Source organism: Ochlerotatus camptorhynchus, unplaced genomic scaffold, assembly GCF_037179485.1.
Source record: "Ochlerotatus camptorhynchus isolate MF236.1 unplaced genomic scaffold, CSIRO-AGI_Acam_v1.1 ptg000330l, whole genome shotgun sequence".
NCBI lineage: Eukaryota > Metazoa > Arthropoda > Insecta > Diptera > Culicidae > Ochlerotatus > Ochlerotatus camptorhynchus.
The window spans coordinates 4,774,274-4,796,106 of record NW_027040818.1 but is presented as its reverse complement, the minus strand read 5'-3'; the positions used below and the strand labels follow the sequence as shown (position 1 = coordinate 4,796,106).

General features: G+C 39.2%; 1 protein-coding gene across 1 annotated transcript in view; it reads left to right on the top strand.

Moving 5' to 3' along the window:
* Positions 1-7,128: 7,128 nt before the first annotated feature.
* Positions 7,129-21,833, top strand: part of LOC135708470 (uncharacterized) — a 309,553-nt gene continuing 294,848 nt past the window's right edge. The window contains exon 1 of the mRNA XM_065230592.1: positions 7,129-7,998. Within this exon, the coding sequence (XP_065086664.1) occupies positions 7,400-7,998 (599 nt within the window). The 5' untranslated portion in view covers positions 7,129-7,399. The remainder of the gene's footprint in view (positions 7,999-21,833) is intronic.

Genomic DNA, 21,833 nt, shown 5'->3' with positions numbered 1-21,833 from the left:
AGAATTTTCTTTCCATACGAAATTTACTCAGATTTGGAAGAAACTGCAGTTACTCATAAGCTATGAGTAACTGCAGTTTCTTCCAAATCTGAGTAAATTTCTTCTGGAAAGAAAATTCTCTGAGTCAATTATTCTCAGTCGCTGAGTTGGTATGATTGGTCGTGTAGGTTACTCAGCTGATTACTCAGTTGCGAATTTGAGTGAATGGGCTCAAATATGAGTTAGTTTTATTTGCCGTGTTACGGAGTTAATCTGCCGTGTACGGACGGACTACTCAATTTTATCTCGAATCCAAGCCAAGGAATGGTGTCTACTTCCAGGGGAAATTTTCATTTGAACATGCTATCGCCCAAGTTTATGCAGCATCACATACTAGCCTTGATATATGGCTGTTGAATCCACTCAAATTAGAGTTTCATTTACTCAAATTCGCAAAAAAAAAACATTGTGGGACAGTTTTGGTAAAAACGAACAGCTGATTGTTTGTCGGCTCAACTATTGAATTATTAGATTTTTGTCACATCCCCTCTTAGTTTACGATATTTGATGCATTTCAATATTTAATTGAGTACATGGACATTACTTACACTTTTTGGAGGCGAACCAGCCCAAGGCTGAAAGCCTCCTTAATAAAGCTAAATAATAATAATAATACTTACACTTTAATAAACCTAATTTGGTGTATTTTTCGTACCGTGTAAAGGCGTTTTCCAAAATGGCTTACCATCTTTGTAAGACTTTTATTTATAATCACCATCTCTGGCATTGGAGTCGCACAGACTGAATTATCGGGACTTAATTCTATTCTTAAAAACTAGTTTACTAATATTAAAATCAAAAGCATCACACATATCATTGAACAGTCTGCAACATTTGTCGAGTGGATTGTTATAGCAATAAGCAGTACGGTTTCCAGGAGTCCACAAGAGGTACGTATTTCGGAGACGATGAACTGGAGCGTTGAAGTTGATATCCCGGAGCACACTACTGCAATCAATATGATGACTAATCATGTCAAAAAAATCAGTCCGCATCGTGCTCTTTTGCCGTGCGGATTCAGTGCTCAAATATACCTGTAAATGTTCTACCTTGTTTGACTCTTAATTCTCTTCGATCTTTGTTTGGACCCTACCCGAGGTAATCCTTCTTGGATATCGATTTGGAAAATTTATCTTCGATCCTTCAGATTCTTATAGTAATCTGCTTGGCAGTCGATTTGGATAACAAATTTACTACCACCGCGCCTAAGCGCAAAAGAAAAGGGCAGCCTCTTGATCCCCCTTCTGATGAAATTAATTTGAGCAATCAATTTGATTTTCTCACCGATGATGAGAATGATCCATCATCCAAGAAAAATTCTAGTAAACTTTCCTGGCTTAATGCCAAGAAGGAAAAGATTCCCCCTATTGTGATAACCACTTTCGATTTCCATGCTCTTCGCACTTCATGAAATTTAAGTTTTCACTGCAAATTGGCCGTCGGGGTGAATGTATTGGCTGAAACCTTCGACGGATTTAAATGCCTTCTCAAGTATCTTACTGAGAAGCAGCATACATTTTTTACTTGCGACACCAAAACCGAACGTGTGCTCAAGGTTGTCATGAAATGACTGCGCAGTGGTGAATCCCTGGATCAGATCAAAGATGAACTGGCAAAATTACTTGGAGTTGTGCCACTCCAAGTAATCAAAATGAAAATGAAATCCCGTCATGGCAATTCGCGCAACGGGATTTCTAATGATTATTTACTTCACTTCAAGTCTAGTGAATTAAACAACCTTAAGGCCTTAGAAAAAGCTAGCCTTATGCTCCATGTCCGAGTGAAGTGGGAATACTTCAGGAAGACTGGAGGAAATTTCCAAAACCTCACTCAGTGCCGTAAGTGCCAGGGATGGGATCATGGAACAAAAAATTGCTACATGCCTACTAAATGCATGAATTGTGGTGATTCCTCTCACACAAAGGACGACTGTCCTGTGAAGGAAGATCGTAAGAAATTTAAATGTTCAAATTGTGGTGAAAGCCACAAATCCAATTTTTGGGAATGTAAGACTCGCAAAACTATCCTACAATCTTGTTCTAAGCGACAGGTAGGAAACGCTCCACGGTTCCGAACAGGTAAAAATTCCTCTGCTGTTATTAACGGTCAGCGAGGAACAAATTCTACATTCGTACATGTAGGTACAAATATCAGCCCTGCTTCAAATTATTCATCTATAACTGCTCCCCTCGCTGCTAACAATGTTCAGCGAGTAAATGGAGCTACCTATGCTGCTACTGCAGCGGGTAGAAATCAAAATACTAACCAACGTAATTCTAACGGAAAATTTTAAAATTTTGACTTAGGAAGCATTACTGCTCCTAAAATGGAAACTTTTACAGAAATCATTAATTGACATGATTACTGATATGCTTGATGCTATTCAAACTGGAATTGAATTTGCGAACAATATTGTCATGACTTTGAAATTCAGCAATGGATTTTAAATCATCAAATATTTTAAATTGGAATGCTCGATCTCTTAAAGATAATGAAGACGAGCTATTTAACTTTTTGAGAGTTCATAACGTGCATAATTCCGTTATAACTGAAACGTTACTTAAACCTGACCATAAGGGACGCAAATTATTTCATTTATAGAAATGATCGTCTTGATGGACCTTGTGGTGGCGTTGCCATCATTATTCATAGACGAATCAAACATAAAATTCTTTCTTCATTTGAAACCAAAGTTTTTGAAACTTTGGGAGTTTCTGTTGAAACAAAATTTGGACAACTTACGTTTATAGCTGCCTATTTGCCATTCCAATGCGTAGGCCAGCAAAAGAATTTTCTAAAGGGTGACCTCCAGAAACTTACCCGTCATAGGTCTAAATTCTTCATTATTGGTGATTTTAATGCAAAACACCGCTCATGGAATAATGCTCAAAGCAATTCCAATGGTAATATTCTGTTTGATGATTGTTCTGCAGGTTATTACACTTTTCAATATCCAAACAGCCCAACATGCTTTTTTTCTGCAAGAAATCCCTCCACTATTTAGTCTTAACTGATTCATGTCAACTTTGTAGCCAACTGGTTACCCATGCTGACTTCGGTTCTGATCAGCTTCCAGTAACTTTTGAAATATCCCAAGAAATAATTTGTAGTCCCAACAGCTCTACTTTCAATTACCATAGAGCTGATTGGGAGCAGTATCGAACATTTATGGAATATAACTTCGATCCAAACATTCCTTTGCAAACCAAAGATGAAATTAATTATGCTCTTGAATCTCTGACTACTTCTATAGTTGCAGCAAGAGCTACCTCAGTACCAAAATGTGAGGTTAAATTCGATTCAATTATAATAGACAACGATCTTCAGCTCTTGATCCGTCTTAAAAATGTCCGTAGGAGACAATATCAAAGAACACGCGATCCTGCCATGAAGGTTATCTGGCGGGATTTGCAAAAACAAATTAAAAAGCTATTCTCTGCCCTGAGGAACAAAACTTTTGAAAATAATATTTCTCAATTAGACCCGAGTTCCAAACCCTTTTGGAAACTCACAAAAATTTTGAAAAAACCTCAAAAGCCTATTCCAGCGCTTAAAGAAGGTGGTAAAATTTTGATCACAAATTTGGAAAAAGCTCAGAAACTTGCTAAGCAATTCGAGAGTTCCCATAATTTCAGTTTGGGTCTTACTAGTCCTATTGAGAACCTCGGGATTATCTGAATATTTTCTCTAGAGAAAATATTTTTTTATGAATCCTGGAGGACTTGTTTGGACGAAGTAAGATCTATAACTAAAAAGTTTGATAATATGAAAGCTCCAGGTGATGATGGAATTTTCTATATCCTCATCAAAAACCTCCCAGAGAGTACCTTGTCTTTCTTGGTAAAATTATTTAACAGATGTTTCCATTTGGCATACTTTCCTGATATATGGAAAAATGCAAAAGTTGTTCCAATTTTGAAACAGGAAAAAATCCAGCTGAAGCTTATAGCTACCGCCAATAAGTTTGCTGTCTTCAATAAGTAAACTTTTTGAAAAAAATAATTTTAAATAGAATGATGCTTCACATCAATACGAACTCAATTTTTGCAGATGAGCAGTTTGGATTTCACCATGGGCATTCAACTACTCATCAAATCTTAAGAGTTACCAATTTAATTAATTTAATTCGTACAAACAAATCTGAAGGCTGCTCTGGAGTTGCTCTTCTAGACATAGAAAAAGCATTCGACAGTGTTTGGATGGAGGTTTGATTGCTAAATTGAAAAAGTTTAATTTTCCACTTTATACTATGAAATTAGTTCAACATTATTTAACTGACAGAACTCTGCAGGTAATAAATTATCAAAATTCCAAATCTGATCGACTACCTATTAGAGCAGGGGTTCCTCAGGGTAGCATTCTTGGGCCTATATTGTATAACATTTTCACTTCGGACCTCCCTGATTTGCCTCAGGGTTGCCACAAATCTTTGTTCGCTGATGACACAGGCAATTCCGCTATAGGAAGAAGTCTTCGTGTTATTTGCAGCAGACTGCAGAAAAGTTTAGATATTTTCTCTTCTTATTTACAAAAATGGAAGATTTCTCCCAACGCTTCCAAAACTCAACTTATAATATTTCCACATAAGCAAGCCTAGACATCCCTTAGCTCAGTCGGTAAAGGCACAGCTACAAAGCAAGACCATGCTGGAGGTGGCTGGGTTCGATTTCCGGTCCGGTCTAGGAATTTTTCGGGTTGGAAAATTTCTCAACTTCCCTGGGCATAGAGTATGATAGTACTTTGCCACACAATTATACTAATGCAAAAATGGTAAAGGCATCGAAAGCTCTCAATTAATAACTGTGGAAGTGCATCTAGAACACTAAGTTGAGAGCACGCAATAAGCTAATATGCCATACGCAATAAGCTTGAAATGCGAGGAAGAAGAAGAAGAAAGAACATAAGCCTAGAGTTTTCTTTTTGAAACCTAATAGTAGTCACATAGTCACTATGAACGGAGTTCCAAAACCAAGTGAAATATCTTGGATTAGTACTTGACCAAAAATTAACTTTTAAAGATCACATTGAGGGCATTCAAGCCAAATGTAACAAATATATAAAATGTTTGTATCCTTTGCCTGACGAATAAACTTCACATATTTAAACATATTTAGACCGGCCATGCTTTACGCATTACGGATTCAGAACAAAGTTTGAAGATGATTTCGAAGTTGCCTCCCTGGTACAGGGTAATATGGTGCAGATGAATTAAATTGGACTGGTTAATATGTGTATCAATATAATAAAATAATATGAAAAAGATCACTCTGATAGTTGATGATTATTCAAACAATCCTAGAAAATTATTGTAGAAATATCTATAAAGCCTTAAAAATGGATACTTCCCCGCAGAAAACTTAATTAGTCAGTGTGTCAACCATTTGGGGGTGCTACATATTAGCGATTTTTTTATATTTTTTATTTATTTATTTATTTATTTATTTATTCATCTGACTTTTTGTCGTCCAATTTAAATGGCGTAAAAACCCCATATATTTTCACAATACAGTACAAACATTACAAAACAAGCACATCCGTGAACATAACATAAAGTGAACATGGCTTCAAATATCAACTGTAGTCAAAAACATAAAAAAAATTATAATTCTATCAGCTTCATTGGACATCCATCAACCGAAGCAATCCTCGTCGGCAGTGGTGAATCGAGAAAAAAAGGATACAGGTAGCATAATCGTTACAATTTAGGAGCAATGCAATATTACTCACCTTTCACAATAACGAATCTCACTCGATCCTTTAATGCAATTCAGTCAGTCTACGCTTAAATGTTGCCACAGTACACACTTAATCTAGTTCGGTAAAATCTCCAACAGCCGATTACCTCGGCATTTACTTTTGCTGATATACTGCAAAATATCTGTTTGTTAACTGATATCTCAGCAAAATGTTATTTGTTAGCTGAGTCTCGGCAATTGTGTTACTGAATTTCAGCAAAATAAATTGCAGAACTGCTCGGCTGTTGGAATCTCGGCGAAAAAATTTAAGTGTGTAGAGTTGAAGTCGAAGAGGATGTAGACTTCATTGAACCTAGTCGACATAAAGCGGACAGGATCATGAAGGCCGTACAAGGAGTTTCGGGGCTCAAGCAGCAAAAAGATCCGCTGGCGAAGTTATCGTTCAGGAACGTAAAGGTTTAGTTGACCTAGTAACTCCGGTGCGTCAGTTTCTCCTGTGAGAAGTTTAGCTACAAACACCGCTTGGGCATCATCCCGTCTCTGCTCAAGCGTCTGCAGTCCCAATAATCTGTATCGATCTCCATATTGTGGTAGGTTTAACGGATCTCACCACGGAAGGCGTCGTAGGGCATATCTCACAAATTTTCTCTGAATTGCTTCGATCCTACCAGTCCAGGTTGACTGGTACGGGCACCATAGTACAGAGTTGGATTCCAGAATCGATCGCACCTGTGCGCAGTACAGAGACCGGAGACAGAGAGGATCGGAAAATTCGCAGGATATTTGAACACAAATCCCAGCTGTCGGTTGGCTCTACAAATATCGTTGTAGTGCGATCGGACAATTGTGGATGCTCAATGTCAGCATGTTCCGGGTACACCAATCAGCAAAACTATTCAGCAGCAATTGTAGAGCATAGCAGTCCTCGATACCTTTAATGATCATGTAGGGTAGAGTACTACTTCGGCCTAATCGCCCATTTTGGGCCTATCGAGCAGAAAACTTCAAATAAATCCATGATTTCAGAGTTAACAAGTCAATTATGCGTTTGGTACGATACTTTAGTTAATAAACTACGGTACGAAGTCAATGAGAACGTGTGATAAAGGGTGTCCACGATGAAATTGCCACACTATGAAATTGCTCTAACTTTTTAACCGTTGGGTAGAATTTAATGAAAATTTGGGTGGATTTAGTTCATAGTGCATTATTTACATCCTGCAAGTTTTAAAGTCCTGTGATCAAAACTCGCGGAAATGGAGTCGAAAGAACAGCTCGTGCGTGATAAAATTATGCGCATTCATCACGAGAACAAGGATCTCTCGCATCGTTCCATCGCTAAAACGTTGGGAATCGCGAATTCCACGGTGTCGCGAGTGATTAAGCGGTTCGAGGAACGGTTGACCACCGATCGGAAGCCCAGAAGTGAAGGAAAAAGTATTCCGTACAACACCAAAAATCACAACCGCGTAGTTGGGGCCTTCAACCGAAATCCGAACGCCTCCGTTAGGGATGTGGCTAAGAAGCTGCACCTAAGCCGAAGTTTTGTCCAGAAGGCCAAAACTAAGGCTGGGCTTCGAACGTTCAAGGTACAAAAAGCCCCTAATCGCGACGAGAAGCAGAACAAGTCCGCCAAAACCCATGCCAGGAAGTTGTACCTCAACATGCTGACGAAAGTTGAATGCTGCATCATGGACGACGAAACATATGTGAAGGCCGACTTCAAACAGATCCCCGGCAACCTGTTTTTCACGGCCAAGGATAAGTTCAGCGTTTCGGAGCATGTCCGCACTCAGAAGATGTCCAAATTTGCGAAGAAATTCCTGGTTTGGCAAGCCATCTGCACGTGCGGGAAGCGGAGTGCACCTTTCGTGACCCAGGACACGATGAACGGACAGGTGTACATAAAAGAGTGCCTCCAGAAGCGGCTGCTTCCTCTCCTGAAGGCCCACAACGTCCCAACAATCTTCTGGCCGGATTTGGCCTCATGCCACTACTCCAAGGACGTGCTGAAGTGGTATGCGGACAATAAGGTCAATTTCGTGCCGAAAATGTTCAACCCTCCCAACACTCCGGAGCTCCGCCCCATCGAGAAGTACTGGGTGATTATGAAGCAGCACCTTCTTAAACGACCTAAGGTAGTGAAGACAGTCGAGGAACTGAAGAAAGTATGGGTTTACATGCAAAAAACGGTTGATTCACAGGTTGTGCAGAATCTTATGGCCGGGGTTAAGGCCAAGGTGCGGGCATTTGCGTATGGAATGTAAATAAAATACGAGTAAAATGGTAAAATGAAGTTTAATAGTTATTTCTCAATCCCTGAAAATTTGATGGCAATCGGATGAAAACTCGAATTTTGCGAATCAATTTTGTGTGTGGCAATTTCATCGTGGACACCCTTTATGAAGGTTTGCACCCATTATTCCCAAAAACAAAAGAAGCGCTCCGAACGAATCAATTTTTATCTTCATCCGATAGGCTGAAGTGATTTCATTGACGTTTCAATGGCGTTTCAATGCGTTAGGCCGAGTTTAGAATCCGTAGGCCGAGTTTGGCGTCAAGAAGCAGTGTTAGACTTTTGACAATATCAATTTGTTTCTCTTTATCAAATATTACGGTACATACGAAAAGGTAAATAAATTTGAAAGCCGTCAGTAATAATAACATTCCGTTTGATGCTAAACTGCGCTAGATTAAGAAATGAAAGTGCGGGTTGTGCTTAATAGGCCGGAAATGGGGTAGTTAACCCTATATTTTGACGTCATCAGCGTAAAACACACGGCAGCCAGATGTTAGTACGAGAGAAAGCTCGTTGATGAAGAGTGAGAATAACAAAGGACCCTGTGGCACGCCAGATAAGTTTGAAAATTGTTCCGAAGATTCAAATCCGATATTAACGGTGCGGCTACGATCCGTAAGGTATGATCCAAACTAAAGAGCCTGAATTTATAAAGAGACGACATGCCAAAATTGGAACGATTGTCTGTCAAAGTCATAGGAAAAGTCATTCCAATCGAGCAGAAGACCTGTCAAATGGATAAGTTGCCACCTCTTTATACATTCAGGCTCTTCAATCCAAACCAGCTAACATTATATGAAATGTGCTATAAAATAAAAGCTTTGCACACTGAATCAAAAACAACAATATGTTTTTAAATGGTCTTTGCGAAAATGGAGCATTTATGTATGGTTAACATTCCGAACATAAATAATCACAAGAAACCAGTTCCCCCAAATCCCCCTCAATGGTTCCAACTCAATCGGTTTCTTCAGGGTTAGGGAGAGATGAACCAGCCTCTGGCTGAAACTCTCGCTAATAAAGATAACCTAACCTCTTCAGGGTTAAATAGTTGGTTTCTTCATAGTTTATAATCTTCTACCAATGTCCACATGGGAAGTTTCAAAATCTCCTGTGATATGAGTAGCGTGATTTTCATTTTTTAACACGGATTCATAACTGGGCGTTCCAAAACTACGAACCTGCTGTGCCTAACGTATTACATCACAGACAGTTTGATTGCTCGGACGCAAACGGGCGTTATTTACACAGATCTTACGGCAGCTTTCGATAAGATGATGAACCACGAAATTGCGATCGCTAAGCTTGATAGGCTAGGGATCGGTGGAAATCTTTTGAGATGGTTTCGTTCATACATCACGGTGCGCCAACTGACAGTAACTTTGGGTATTTGTCGCTCAGCAAGCTTCTGCGCAAAGTCCGGAACAGAGAACAGAGGTTCAACTTCCGGAAGAAACTTGTGTAAAGATAAGTGGGAACGTTGCTGTTACTATGCTAGTATCGATAAATTTTCGGTTGAAAATTGCCACTTGGCGCTACCAGCACTTAGTTTCTAGTGTAAGTTGTGCAACGCCAGCGCCATCAGGTTGTCAAAGAGGGTTTATAAGTGGGAAAGTCGCCGTTAGTGGCGCTTAAGTCGAATAGGAATTTTTACACTATTTTTTAAAGAAATTTTGTTCGAGCCTGAACGTCTGTTCTCTGTGGGCATCGGCGTAGCCAGAGAGGGGCAGGGGGGGTCGACTGCCCCCCCTAAACTCAGCAACACAAAGGATTTCGGGGAAATGGCGTTCGGTGAAATGGCATTCGGCCAAGTTTTCCATAGTAATTTTTTTTCGCCCCTCCCTACTCGAAATCTGGCTACGCCCTTGTCTGTAGGTATACCTCAATGTAGCGATCTGGGACCATTGGTATTTCTAATTTACTTCGACAACGTTCACCATGTTATCACAGGGCCACGATTATCGTTTGCAGACGATCTGAAAGTTTTTCTGCGGATTCGCTCACTCGCCGACTGCCGTTCTCTCCTAAATCAGATTGGGATCTTTGCTGACTGGTGTAGTCTAAACCGACTGGTGGTCAACCCAGCTAAGTGTACAATCATTACTTTCTTACAAACTACTCAAATCACGGTGTTTCGTGGAAACCCATTAATGGGTAAAAATTACCCATTCTCAAACCCTGTATGGAGCTGTCAAAAAATGGAGGAATTTTGAAATCCTAAAATGGGTGAAAAAATACCCATTTAAAGAATCAATTCACGGTTGAATAATGGGTATATTTTTTACCCATTAATGGGTGAAAAAACCGAAATTTTATCGTCTCAAAATGCAAACAGTTACTGTCCGCAGCATAATTAGCGAAAATAGTCGAGCTCCGGAAAATCCGAAACATTGGAGAGCCTTACGGATAAGTCAATACAAATTATCTTATATGGTATTATAATTTTTCGTGTAATAAAATTTGATCGGAACACCTGCATTTATTTTCAATATAACAAATATCCAAGCGCTTGCATCATTCATTTGAAAAAATGGATATTTTTTCACCCATTTTACGGTAAACACAATTTATGAAAATGGGTAGAAAAACACCCATTTATTGACAGACCACCCATTTACCCATTAATGAGTAAACCATAGTTTACCCATTAAATGAGGAGGGGCACTTTTAGCGGAAATGGGTGTTTGTATGCCCATTAATGGGTTTTCGCGAAACACCGTGTAGGCACGACTATCGAACGGGTGTACATATTGCGTAAAAGACTTAGGCGCTTTTCTGGACTCAAAGCTGACATACTCACACCATATATCATATTCCAGAACAACGTGTGAAAAGGACATACAAGCTTTTTGTAAACAAACCTTCTTATGCCCTTTTCTCGCCACCCATATGACACCAACGCAAACCTTTAACATCACCGGGTAGGGGACACTTTCCCGTTCCCGATGATATTCCTGGTTTGCGTGGGCGACCCTCGGTTGGCGAGAAAAGGGCCTACAAAGGTTTGTTTACAAAAAGCTTGTAGGCCCTTTTCACATGTGGCTCTTGAATATGTCGTCGACAAAGCGTCCAGAACTCTTGGCTTTGACTTCAAGATTACTAAGAACTTCACAGACATTTACTGCTTGAAATCGCTCTATTGCTCTAAGCTGCCTTGGAGATACCCACTTCGTCTTCCAAGCTACGATAATCGCTGCCAATTGATCAATATCGAGCCCTTACGTATTTGAAGAGATGTTTTCAGAGCCTTAACCGTCGCCGGTACTCTGCAAGAAAGAATCTACTGCGAAGCAATTCTACAACAAGTGAACATTAATGTTCAACTTCGATCACTACGCAACAGACTTATGCTAAGACTTCCACTTCTTCGAACGAATTATAGCTTAGGAAGCGCTATTTACGGCTTGCAGCGAGTGTTCAACCAAGTAGCGTCGATGTTCGATTTCCACTTGACACGGAATATGCTTCGTCGAAGATTTTCTGCTTTTTTTCTGACCGAAGGCGCTTGACGCCCAACAGCTAAGTGTAAAATTTTAGACTTATACATTTTTAGTAACTTGACAATGCTTTCCTTGATATTTTCGTTTGTAACTGTAGTAGATGTATTTAGTCTGTATAATCTGTATTTTTTTACAACACATCATTGGGACTATTTCTAGTCTGTTATCAAATAAACAAATAGACAAATAAACCCGTTCCAAATTGATATTTCGTTTCGATTATGTCCAACTAGGTGACCTTTATGAGCTACAAGTAGAAGGACATCGTATGGGGTGAACACCGTAGAAATGTAGTTACGGAAGCTATGAGACTCGACTCTCCAGATGTCAGAACTATGATGCGAATTGAATGGTTTTAAAACTCCAATAACTTCCGATTCAGCTCCCATCAGCTCAAATGCGCTTTGTCATTATCACATGATCAAGATCCTAGCGGCTGAAAAGTTTAATTATAACACCGAAAGTCATTTCCAGATATGTAATTTGAACTAAAAAACTTTAACGAACAATGGTCGATAGGTTCCAAGGTCTGGGTCAACAAGTCACACTGGATACAGTCAGTGCTGTGCAGTTAATACTGTTAATTGAATAAACGTCAATATCGAATTAAGTATATGAAAATCCACACAAAATCCCTGACATCGTAAAATAAACAACTGAAATTTGTCTGGTAACCGAACAAACAAACTATCGCTAGGTATTTCTTAAGTATTTTGAAATATTTCCAGGTATCTATAGCCTATAGGTATGTCGAGAGAAATACAAAGTTTAAAGTGGGATGCCCCTAGGCTAGGACCGTTTCTTCAGTAATTTAACAAGGAATTCGGATAAACTTAAACATCATATCATCAATCACATATGGTTATGGTTCGGCTCAATGTTTATTCAGCTTTCTCACTAAAAAACACTTATACTCTTTCGTCGATAGTCACTAAGCACAATATGAAGCACACTTATTCGCCATCCAACGCTGATTGGTAGTCAACTATTAACTTCGGTATGCTAGCTTTATGATGTTCTAAATTCACTCATACAGCTAGATAACCAAAGAGAACTTTGACACCGATTATATAGAAAGGAAGATCATCCGTTTTATGGCACTCGTCGTCGTCGTCGTCGTTGGCATCGTCGTCCACGTTGCAGGCAGGTCTACACCATATCACCGTAACGCATGTTCACTCCAAACAGAGAGGTGATATCACACGCCTACAACCGACGAGTGAGGCTATCTCCCACAAAGTGTTGCAAACTTCCGAAAAGCAAAAAAAAAACTGTTTCCCCTTATCGAAAATCAATCTGAAACGAAAGTGGAAAAACGATAAGAAAAAATGCTTCACTTAATATATTGCAGGAAAGCGAGTTGCTGCAAAGAGGAACATCGGCAAATTAGCTGATAAGTGATAATTATTGTTATATTTGTAGCGCGATTTTTTTTTTCTTTTCATCGGTCAACCTGATACATTTGAGGAATTGAGGAGGCAGAGATAGACGAGTGTGTAGTCATGTGTTGGTTTTTGATCAAACACTGCTGTGGAGGACAGGGGTTATTGCCGACCGTTGCGTGTGTGTTGAGCTATCGAATCTTGTAAACATCTTTCGGTTACATTCTAATCAATTTCATATAAAGTACCGGTTCGGCGATTGCGGTTTCCTTTATTGGATGTGTTTGTATGGATGGGGTTGTCATTTACTTTTACGCATATCAATCTCGTATCGCAGTTTTGATAACAAAAATAAAAAAAAACCGTGTGCTGCGCTGCGTTGGGTGAGTGCCGTTCTGAGCAGCTGATATATGTACTACGTTTGCGCTGCTGGAACTGATAATGCTGAGGACTGATTGGGATGGCAGATAAATATTGTTGGAGCTGTTTTCTTTTCGGATGGGGAGTCGATTTTTTGGGTCACTAGAAGGGTTGGATCGAGGTTGCCATCGAGGTAAATCGTGTTTGACCTAGAATAGCAAGTAGGTTGTTCTGGAGCTTGATGGTAATCATAGCATATGGGATCCTTCAGACCAGTGCTGAGATTTGTCATTGTCATTGACAGACTTTCGCGCGATATCGACAACATTGTTTTTCACATAGTGTTTTTGATCAAATTTCCATCCTACTAAGCACAACCTTTTTCGAACTTTTTCGAACAGATTTTTACAATAAATTAAATGTTTCTATCAAAGATGACTTCTAAATTTATTCCTCTTTCCATACGTACCATTGGATTTGATAAAGAGGCACACATTGTTGATATACATATTGTTAAAACTCAAACACTGCTTTTTGATTCCAAATTCCAGAGCAGTTGTTATAATAAGAGTCCCGCGAAGAGAAAATGTTGCGAACAATCAGCACTGTTTGTGATTTATTTTTCGTCGTGTTAGCTCAAATGAGTGACAAAGCAGAATTTTGAACATCGCCGTGTATTGTCTAGATTTTGCAGCACTGCTTCAGACTCACAAATACGGCCAACTCTGTCAAGTTTGACATTGAGGGGACCGTCGAGTTATGAAAAATATTTTTCAAAATTTGTATGGATTTTCTGGGTTTCCATCCGACAAGAGTGTTACTGTATCTCCAGCTTCAATTTTCAGAAGTTGAAAAATTTGAGAAATTTGCTAGCATGCATTGTTTAAGAATGCACTTTTTAGTATAAAAAGTGATATTAACGAAATTTCAGAATGATTCAGAATCACTTCTAGGAATACCCTGAACAAAGTTGCAGCTTAGTACTTTGTAATTTGGTATAGCTTAGTATTTTGAATAGTTTATCCTATCTATACTATCTTCATAATAAGGAACAGAATGTTTATACTATTGGCATCCAAATAGTGTGCAAATTGTATGATTTCTTTCGCAGACCACTATATTGAGGACCCAGTTCAAACTCTGCTTTTAGGCTGTTCAAAATACATTTTAGTGTCAAACAGGGCTTTCTTTAGCTCTTTACTCATGAAATGAAGAAATGACTGTCTACATCCTGCTCAAACTACACAATTTAACCACAAAAGAATCTATGAACATGAATGAACATATGAAATGCTTAGGTCAAGGTTGTTTTTCCTTGATTTTTCGATCTTGTTTTTTGTCCTGGTAACAATTCTACCGACACCAGGGAGGCAGCTCTCACACCTCCTTTCCGAAGAAGGCGTGATCGAAGATTTTATGCCTCAATACCGACGGGATTGAACCCAGGCCCTGTGCACACTTACGCTTACCACTACACCACCGGTACCACTGTCTGTCAAGGATACGCAATTAAGGTACATATCTAGATAAAGCTGGAATTAGGGCGTAACAGCTTTTCTAAACAATGACTTCAATCGATGATTTCTAGGAATTCAAGGCACGTCCACGAAGACCAACGTAACCATCGGATAGGGGAAGAATTTCCCTACCAGATGAGGATGTTGGTTTGCGTGGGGGAGCCTTGAATTTCTAGAAATCATCAAGAGAAGTCATTGTTTACAAAAGTTGTTAGGCCCTAATTCCAGCTCTATTTAGATATAATGAAATTAAATGGAGAATACTAATCCTTATATCTTTCTTTATGCGTCGTCTGTAATATTCATAGAATGAATATGACCTAGACTGTGTGGTTTTAGGCCAAATGATCTGCCAGAGCAAGAGCCTATCAAGCAGCGTCTATCTTGATCGCATTGGCAGTGTTGCAAGATACTGCCTAGTCATAGATTGTCAAGGTAGTTTGTTTTGAATTCGCTCCTCTCTTATCTTAGGATCCAAGATATCACCTAATAATGATGATAGTCCCACCTCTAGGGATGTAGGGGTACGAAGGTTTGAGCTGGACGATTTATCTTTAAGATAGCTCCTTTTAGGGTGGGTAGTGCGTGCGTAGCAGTGATGTCACATGTAGGGACTTATCTGCGACGGCACACATAAAGTTTAAGACTGAAATCTGTTTTTCGAATAAATATGCAAACCGGGTTTTTACAAAATATTGAGATAAAGGAACAGATTTTTTAAGCTTTTACAGTTGAAAAGGATGTTTGAAATTCAAAAAAAAAACAGATGAAGACGTGAACAAATGTTGTGTGCAGTAGGCTCTGCCCGCGGTTCTCGCATCACGGTTTTCGAAAGATTCCTTTCCCTTTCACTTCGCAACAGAGGACTTTTGCATCAACTTTGAGTGACTTCTGCCTTGTTTTCTATTATATCCCGTACAGACTATGGCTTATATCATGCTTATATATTATTAATATAAGCTGTCTTGCAATGAGCAATGAGCAATCTATATTACATGATATAAGCCATAGTCTGTACGACGTATTACCATAGAGGTAACTTTAAGACCAGAAGGTCCTAAAGAAACGTGCTCAACTTGTTGGCTTAGCTCTGGTACTCTCGTCGGTCCCAAGCTAATCGATGCATCTGTCAAACTTTCATAGCGAATCAAAACAAACATAGTGTAGTACTAGAATTTCGACTAGAATGGGGTACGCTAATCGATTTGCTTGGGACCAATAGGCTAGTCAAGTAGTGAGCCAATTTAAAATCGTTAGTTGCCACCGGTTGGTATTACAGAAAGTGTCAGCAACCTACAGCAATGACTAAAAAGCAAGTACGGTAACAGACTTAATGTTTGACAACTTTCCACGATAGGTAGCCAGTTTGACAGTTCGTTAGATAGACTTAGCTTCAAGGCCCAAGCGCAATGACAGCTGAAGCGGAACGGCAGCGGCAGCGCGGAAAAGCCCGATCTGAGTAAACCTACTTGGCGGATTGAAAACTAGTTAGAACCAAATCAACTTCGGTTAGGCATCTTGACAACTGTCAAACTTTCCGCTTCTGCCCACATTGCGTTTGGGCCTTAATTATTTCGTATGTTTTCAGTTACTGCGGTTTCGTCATCTGCGACCAGCACCGGTCGCTTTCAGATTGAATAATTCCCATTTTTAATTGCCTTTCATTTGTTACTTTGATCTTTGAAATCGGCCAAGTGGTTCAAAAGTTATGAAATGAAAAAGAAATCTATTACGGGCCTAATATTTTGCGATCAGGAATAAAACTACCAATTGTTACGAAATTCTGAGAACCACTATATTGTTTTGCTATGGAATGGCTGTATGTATACAACACGCTGCAAACCGAAATTTAAATTTTCATTCAAATATGCTTGATCGACTGTGACTAGCAATTTGACGATCTTTGCTGGTTTCTAGCAAATGACTCATTTTTGCTGAACTGAACTTACTGAAGCATGTGCTTTCCTAATATAAAGTTTTTACTTAGTTTCTATTAGGAACGCACATAATATTTTTCCAATATCGAAAATAATGATTTTCATCTAAGTATCACCATAGAGGTAACTCTAAGACTAGTAGGTTCCGATGAAACGTGCTCAACTTTTTGGCTCAGCTATGGTACTATCTTCGGTCCCAAGCTAATCGATTCACACCTCGAAACATAGGAAAATCCAATAACCCCTCATTTTATCTGTCAAACTTTCATAGCGAATCAAAACAAACATTGTGTAGTAATAGAATTTTGACTAGAATGGGATACGTTAATCGATTTGCTTGGGACCAATAGGCTAGTCAAGTACACGAAAATCAATTATTTAATTCATGTGTTTCACTTATACATTTTTGCCAAAGCATCAGCCTTATACATTCCATAAAACAAACCACATAGGTCCTATTAGAATGCATAAAAGGTATGTGTGACCGCTTATACATTTCATTTGACACATGATCTTTATTAACTTTTTGCAAGGCGTCTGCTTATTAGTTGACTTATACATTTTATGAATAATCAGCAATGGAAATTTGCCAAAAGGTATAATCATAGAGGTAACTCTAAGACCAGAAGGTCCCGAAGAAATGTGCTCAACTTTTTGGCTCAGCTCTGATACTCTCTTCGGTCCCAAGCTAATCGATTCACGCCTCGAAACATAGGAAAAACGAATAACCCCTCATTTTATCTGTCAAACTTTCATAGCTAATCAAAACAAACATTGCGTAGCACTAGAATTTCGACTAGAATAGGGTACGTTAATCGTTTGCTTGGGACGAATAGGCTACTAAAGTGGTGAGCCAATTTAAAATCGTTAGTTTCGTATTGATTTTTGGTATAAAGAGATTTCTATCCGTGTAGTGAGCCAATTTCAAATCGATAGTTTCGTATTGATTGTTGGTATCACATAGCATAAGAAATTCTATATGAGAACTCATATAGATTTCATTGGAAACACAACGTTCATGTGATTTAGTGGTGCGATTTCCAATTATGGGATCACATGAATGTCATGTGAAATTCACATGGATATTTTGCACTGGTTATGTGATTTATTTTATGAGTGTAGGTTTGCTGATCCAGTACTCCATTTAGCTGAAATAAGGCTGTCCACGAGACAGTTGCGATCAGCTGACTTTGACAAATCACAGTAGAACTGGCAGTTTATTCTCATATGAATTTCTGCTTTGTTTATGTTTACATTCAGCACTATTAACACCAGAGCACTCACACACTCTAATTTCTAGCTGTCAGATCCACTGAGAAACCTCTCTTGGATCACCTTATTCAATTCCGGAATTTGGTGTACACAGTGAGCGGTTCTTAACAACAGTTTGCAGCTCGTACCACCTACGACATTGTGCCACAGAGAACAGACATCCAAGTCAAATTCCTAAAGTGTGTAAGAATAGACAACTAGCAATATCTTGGGTGGCGCTAGTGTCGCTGCCCATCGACGTCGATGACCGGCAGCCGTCATCTTAACATAAATGTAAAAATTGCTGTGAGCAAAACATTCTTTGTTTGAAACCGATCAAAACATGGGCATAAACAAGGTGTAAACAAGCGAAAATCTTTTCACAATTTTCCTAAGGATGATGAATTGCCCGAACTACAGGAGATTTTCTTCTTACGTGGAGTCCAAGCACTTGCGAATTTTTGGAAGAACGGATGCAGCTTAAGCAGTGTAAGCAATCTTACCACATTTTTCTGATGTTAAATGAGGGCTAATTGGAGTTCACACCCTCCCTGAATCATTTGAAGATACGCCGTCAGTGAACTAAAAAAAAAGTCAGTTTTGCTCCTGACTACTATGCCCAGTTAAAATTTGAACAAAAAACGGTTATAGATCTACAGGAAACTGTAAAAGAGCTTAGTTTTTTATTCGAAAACAATAGTTCCGCAGAAACTCGATTGATTTCCGTTGTTTTGTCTTGTTTGTTTTGAACTGATTTGACAGTTGATTTCGATACACGATCAATAAGATCAACCGAAATTTTAGTTCAGTATACTCTTTAATCGCAAAAAGTGATAACTCGCGTCGCAACAATCCGTATGGCGGCGCTAGTGTTTCTAACGTATTTTAATTTGAATTCTTATACATAATTTTTCGAAAAAGTTGTTCAAGCTTGGATGTCTGTTCTCTGTGGCTATGCTATGCACAGTGAGCTGTAAAGGGAGGCTGAACGATGACCGTTACTGCAAGTACCTACACATTATCACCAGCATTCCCGAAGTAATCCACCCTTGGAATGTAGCCACTCAATAGAAACTCATCTTTGAATTCCTATCTACAGAATCAATTCAAACTACCTTGGAAATCTTATCACATGTCTCTTCATGTCAGAGTTGAGGTCAGAACCAACGCTGATAAAAATAATTTATTCTACACTCAATCTAGCTGAAACTCAAAGAAACGTTAAAAGGTAAACCAACTACCTGAATGAATTTTAAATTTGACAATCATGACAACAATCTCTTGATCAAGGCAACCGCTGAGTTTCGAAGTCAACTGAGACCTGTGCACTATAGTCGCTATATTCATAGTCTGGCGGATAGAATCTCGGGAACCAATTGAGCTGTCAAATAGCGGAACCAATCGAGCAAATCACGATCAACAACAGAAAAGAGCACATCAGTTATTGCGAACAAAACTTCGGAACCCCTTTTCTCGTGACTCAAGACTCACCTACGCAAATTAATACCATCTTTGGGTTGGGGAAAGCTTCTCCTATCCGATGATGCTGGTAATTTGCGTTCGATTGGCGAGGAAAGAATAATCAACGTTTTGTTTAGGGGGCGACCCCGGCGTAGTGGTTAACATCCATACCTCTCACGCCAAAGTCACGAGTTCAAATCTCACCCCCGGACAAGTCACGAATGACCCAAGAGTGTTAAAGTGACTATAATAAAAAAAAAAAAAAAAAAAAAACGTTTTGTTTATAAAAGTTGATAGAACCTTTTCAATTGTTGGTCTACAATATATTGAATTGGTTCTGCTTTTTGATAAATCGAAATTCTATTCGCCAGACTATGAATTTAGCGACTATACTGTGCACGGGTGAACTGGAGTTCACTCACTCGAGAAAAAGTGGTGTACAATCTGCGGGCAATAGGTACTGATCATGCTCCAACCGGTATTATCCTCGGATTAAGAATGTCAGGCTGCTTTTATGATGACATCAGAGTAAATTAATACAACTCTAAACAAACACTTTGCAGATCATCCAAACAGGAACGGTATTGAAAGTCAATCCGTTGGAGCTTACCGCCATAAATGTTTACGAATAATTAATAATGCACATTTCTCGATTACATTTTCGAAGGGACGTATCTGCTTTTGTAAACAATGCGTTTGATCGTCGGTTTGGCGTAAATGTTAGCTCACCGACGCATACCATTAGCACTAACAGGTAAGGGATTTTTCCCCCTATCTGATGGTAGTGTTATCATGCGTGGACAAGCTACCCATTACGTTCCTTCGTAAAAGTAATCGAGATTTAATGTTCATGATACGGAAACATTGCCCGCAGCTTGTAACACTTTTTCTCGAGTGAGTGAACTCACATCCATCCGTGCCACGAGAAAAATAGCCAAAATTAGTGACTTTCATAAAAATAATAGAAATTAGTTGATCCAGTTCTCTGAAACCGGTGGTAGAAAATTAAGCCAAAGCTGCTTCATAAAGTGGTCTTTTGTCAGCAACCATTGAAGCTAGCAAAAAAGTATTGATTTGGCACGCTGATAGATACATAGACTAATAGAACATAACTTGACAATCAACTTGAGTATGTAGTATGTCGATCATATATGATGCTTAGGAAACAACCACATTGATTCCAATAAGTCTTTGCTCTGGCGCAGATGATACACGGAAGGTGCGAAACAACGTGAAAACCCGATAACCGATTTCATCACTAGCAAAGAATAGACAGTATCTTCACCGGATCTGAACTCACTTGATTACTTCGTTTGAGGCTATTTGCTACAACGAAGAGGTTTACTATGGACGGATTCATGAAACGTTTCCTTAAATTTAGGACGGATTTCCCTGTCGCTAACGAATAAAATTTGTTACTAACTTAGAAGGACGGATTTATCGGGGCTCATTGTTGGCAGTCTATCATACTGATCACTTAGTAGATAGTCACAATGGGTTTCCATTAAAACTAACAAATTTGAGGTCTGTTCACTAAAATTCGCTTAAACCATGATTACTCATAGACTGAGTAAAATTTTCCTTGAATATGAGTAAACGTCACTCGTATTCAAGCAAAACTCTGCTCGAATATGATAAAAACCGAGGAAAATTTTAGAAAAGCCATAACTCAGCAAATTGATACTGTTATTGAAAAAAAAACACGATCAATAAATAAAAACAATTACTACAAAATGCACCACCAAAAACACTAACTAATTTTGTCGGCTTGGGAGGTGCTAGATATCTCTGCACCAACAGCAAACGAACCATGCTGCTGAAATTGTAGTAGCTTATCGGTCCAGAAAATCTTCAGCGCGTGCTCCCACCCCGAAGCGCAGAGAAACCGGCTGATTTACGATCGTGTGTGTCATAATCCGCCAAAGTGTAACGCTGCTGTAGCTGCACTGTATCGACTTGTTGTTGGTCGCAGTGGTAAGTTGGTTGCCCTCTCGCCACGAGTACACTAATTGACGCACATACGGTCACTTTTTGCCTTTTGTCGTGTAACTACCCATGATTCGCCAGAATGATTCGAATACCCCATATGCGTCTCACGACTAGTCTGCAATTTGATTAATTCTGTTAGCAAATAAGAGTGCTATAATTTCGACGCAACAACTGCGCGAAAGTCGCCGATAGGTGGATCAATCTTGGTTCTTCACGTCCTATTAGATCTCGTATAGGTAAACGTGTCCAAGAAGCAAAAAGTGCCGCACACGTCATTAAACAGTGACTGGACCAGATTGACGTGGAAGTGCTGCTCTGTAGTGGTCAATCAACACAGTAGCACTGCCACCACCCAGACCCAGAGGCGAAAGATCACTCCGTGAGTGAACTCAAACGGAAGCC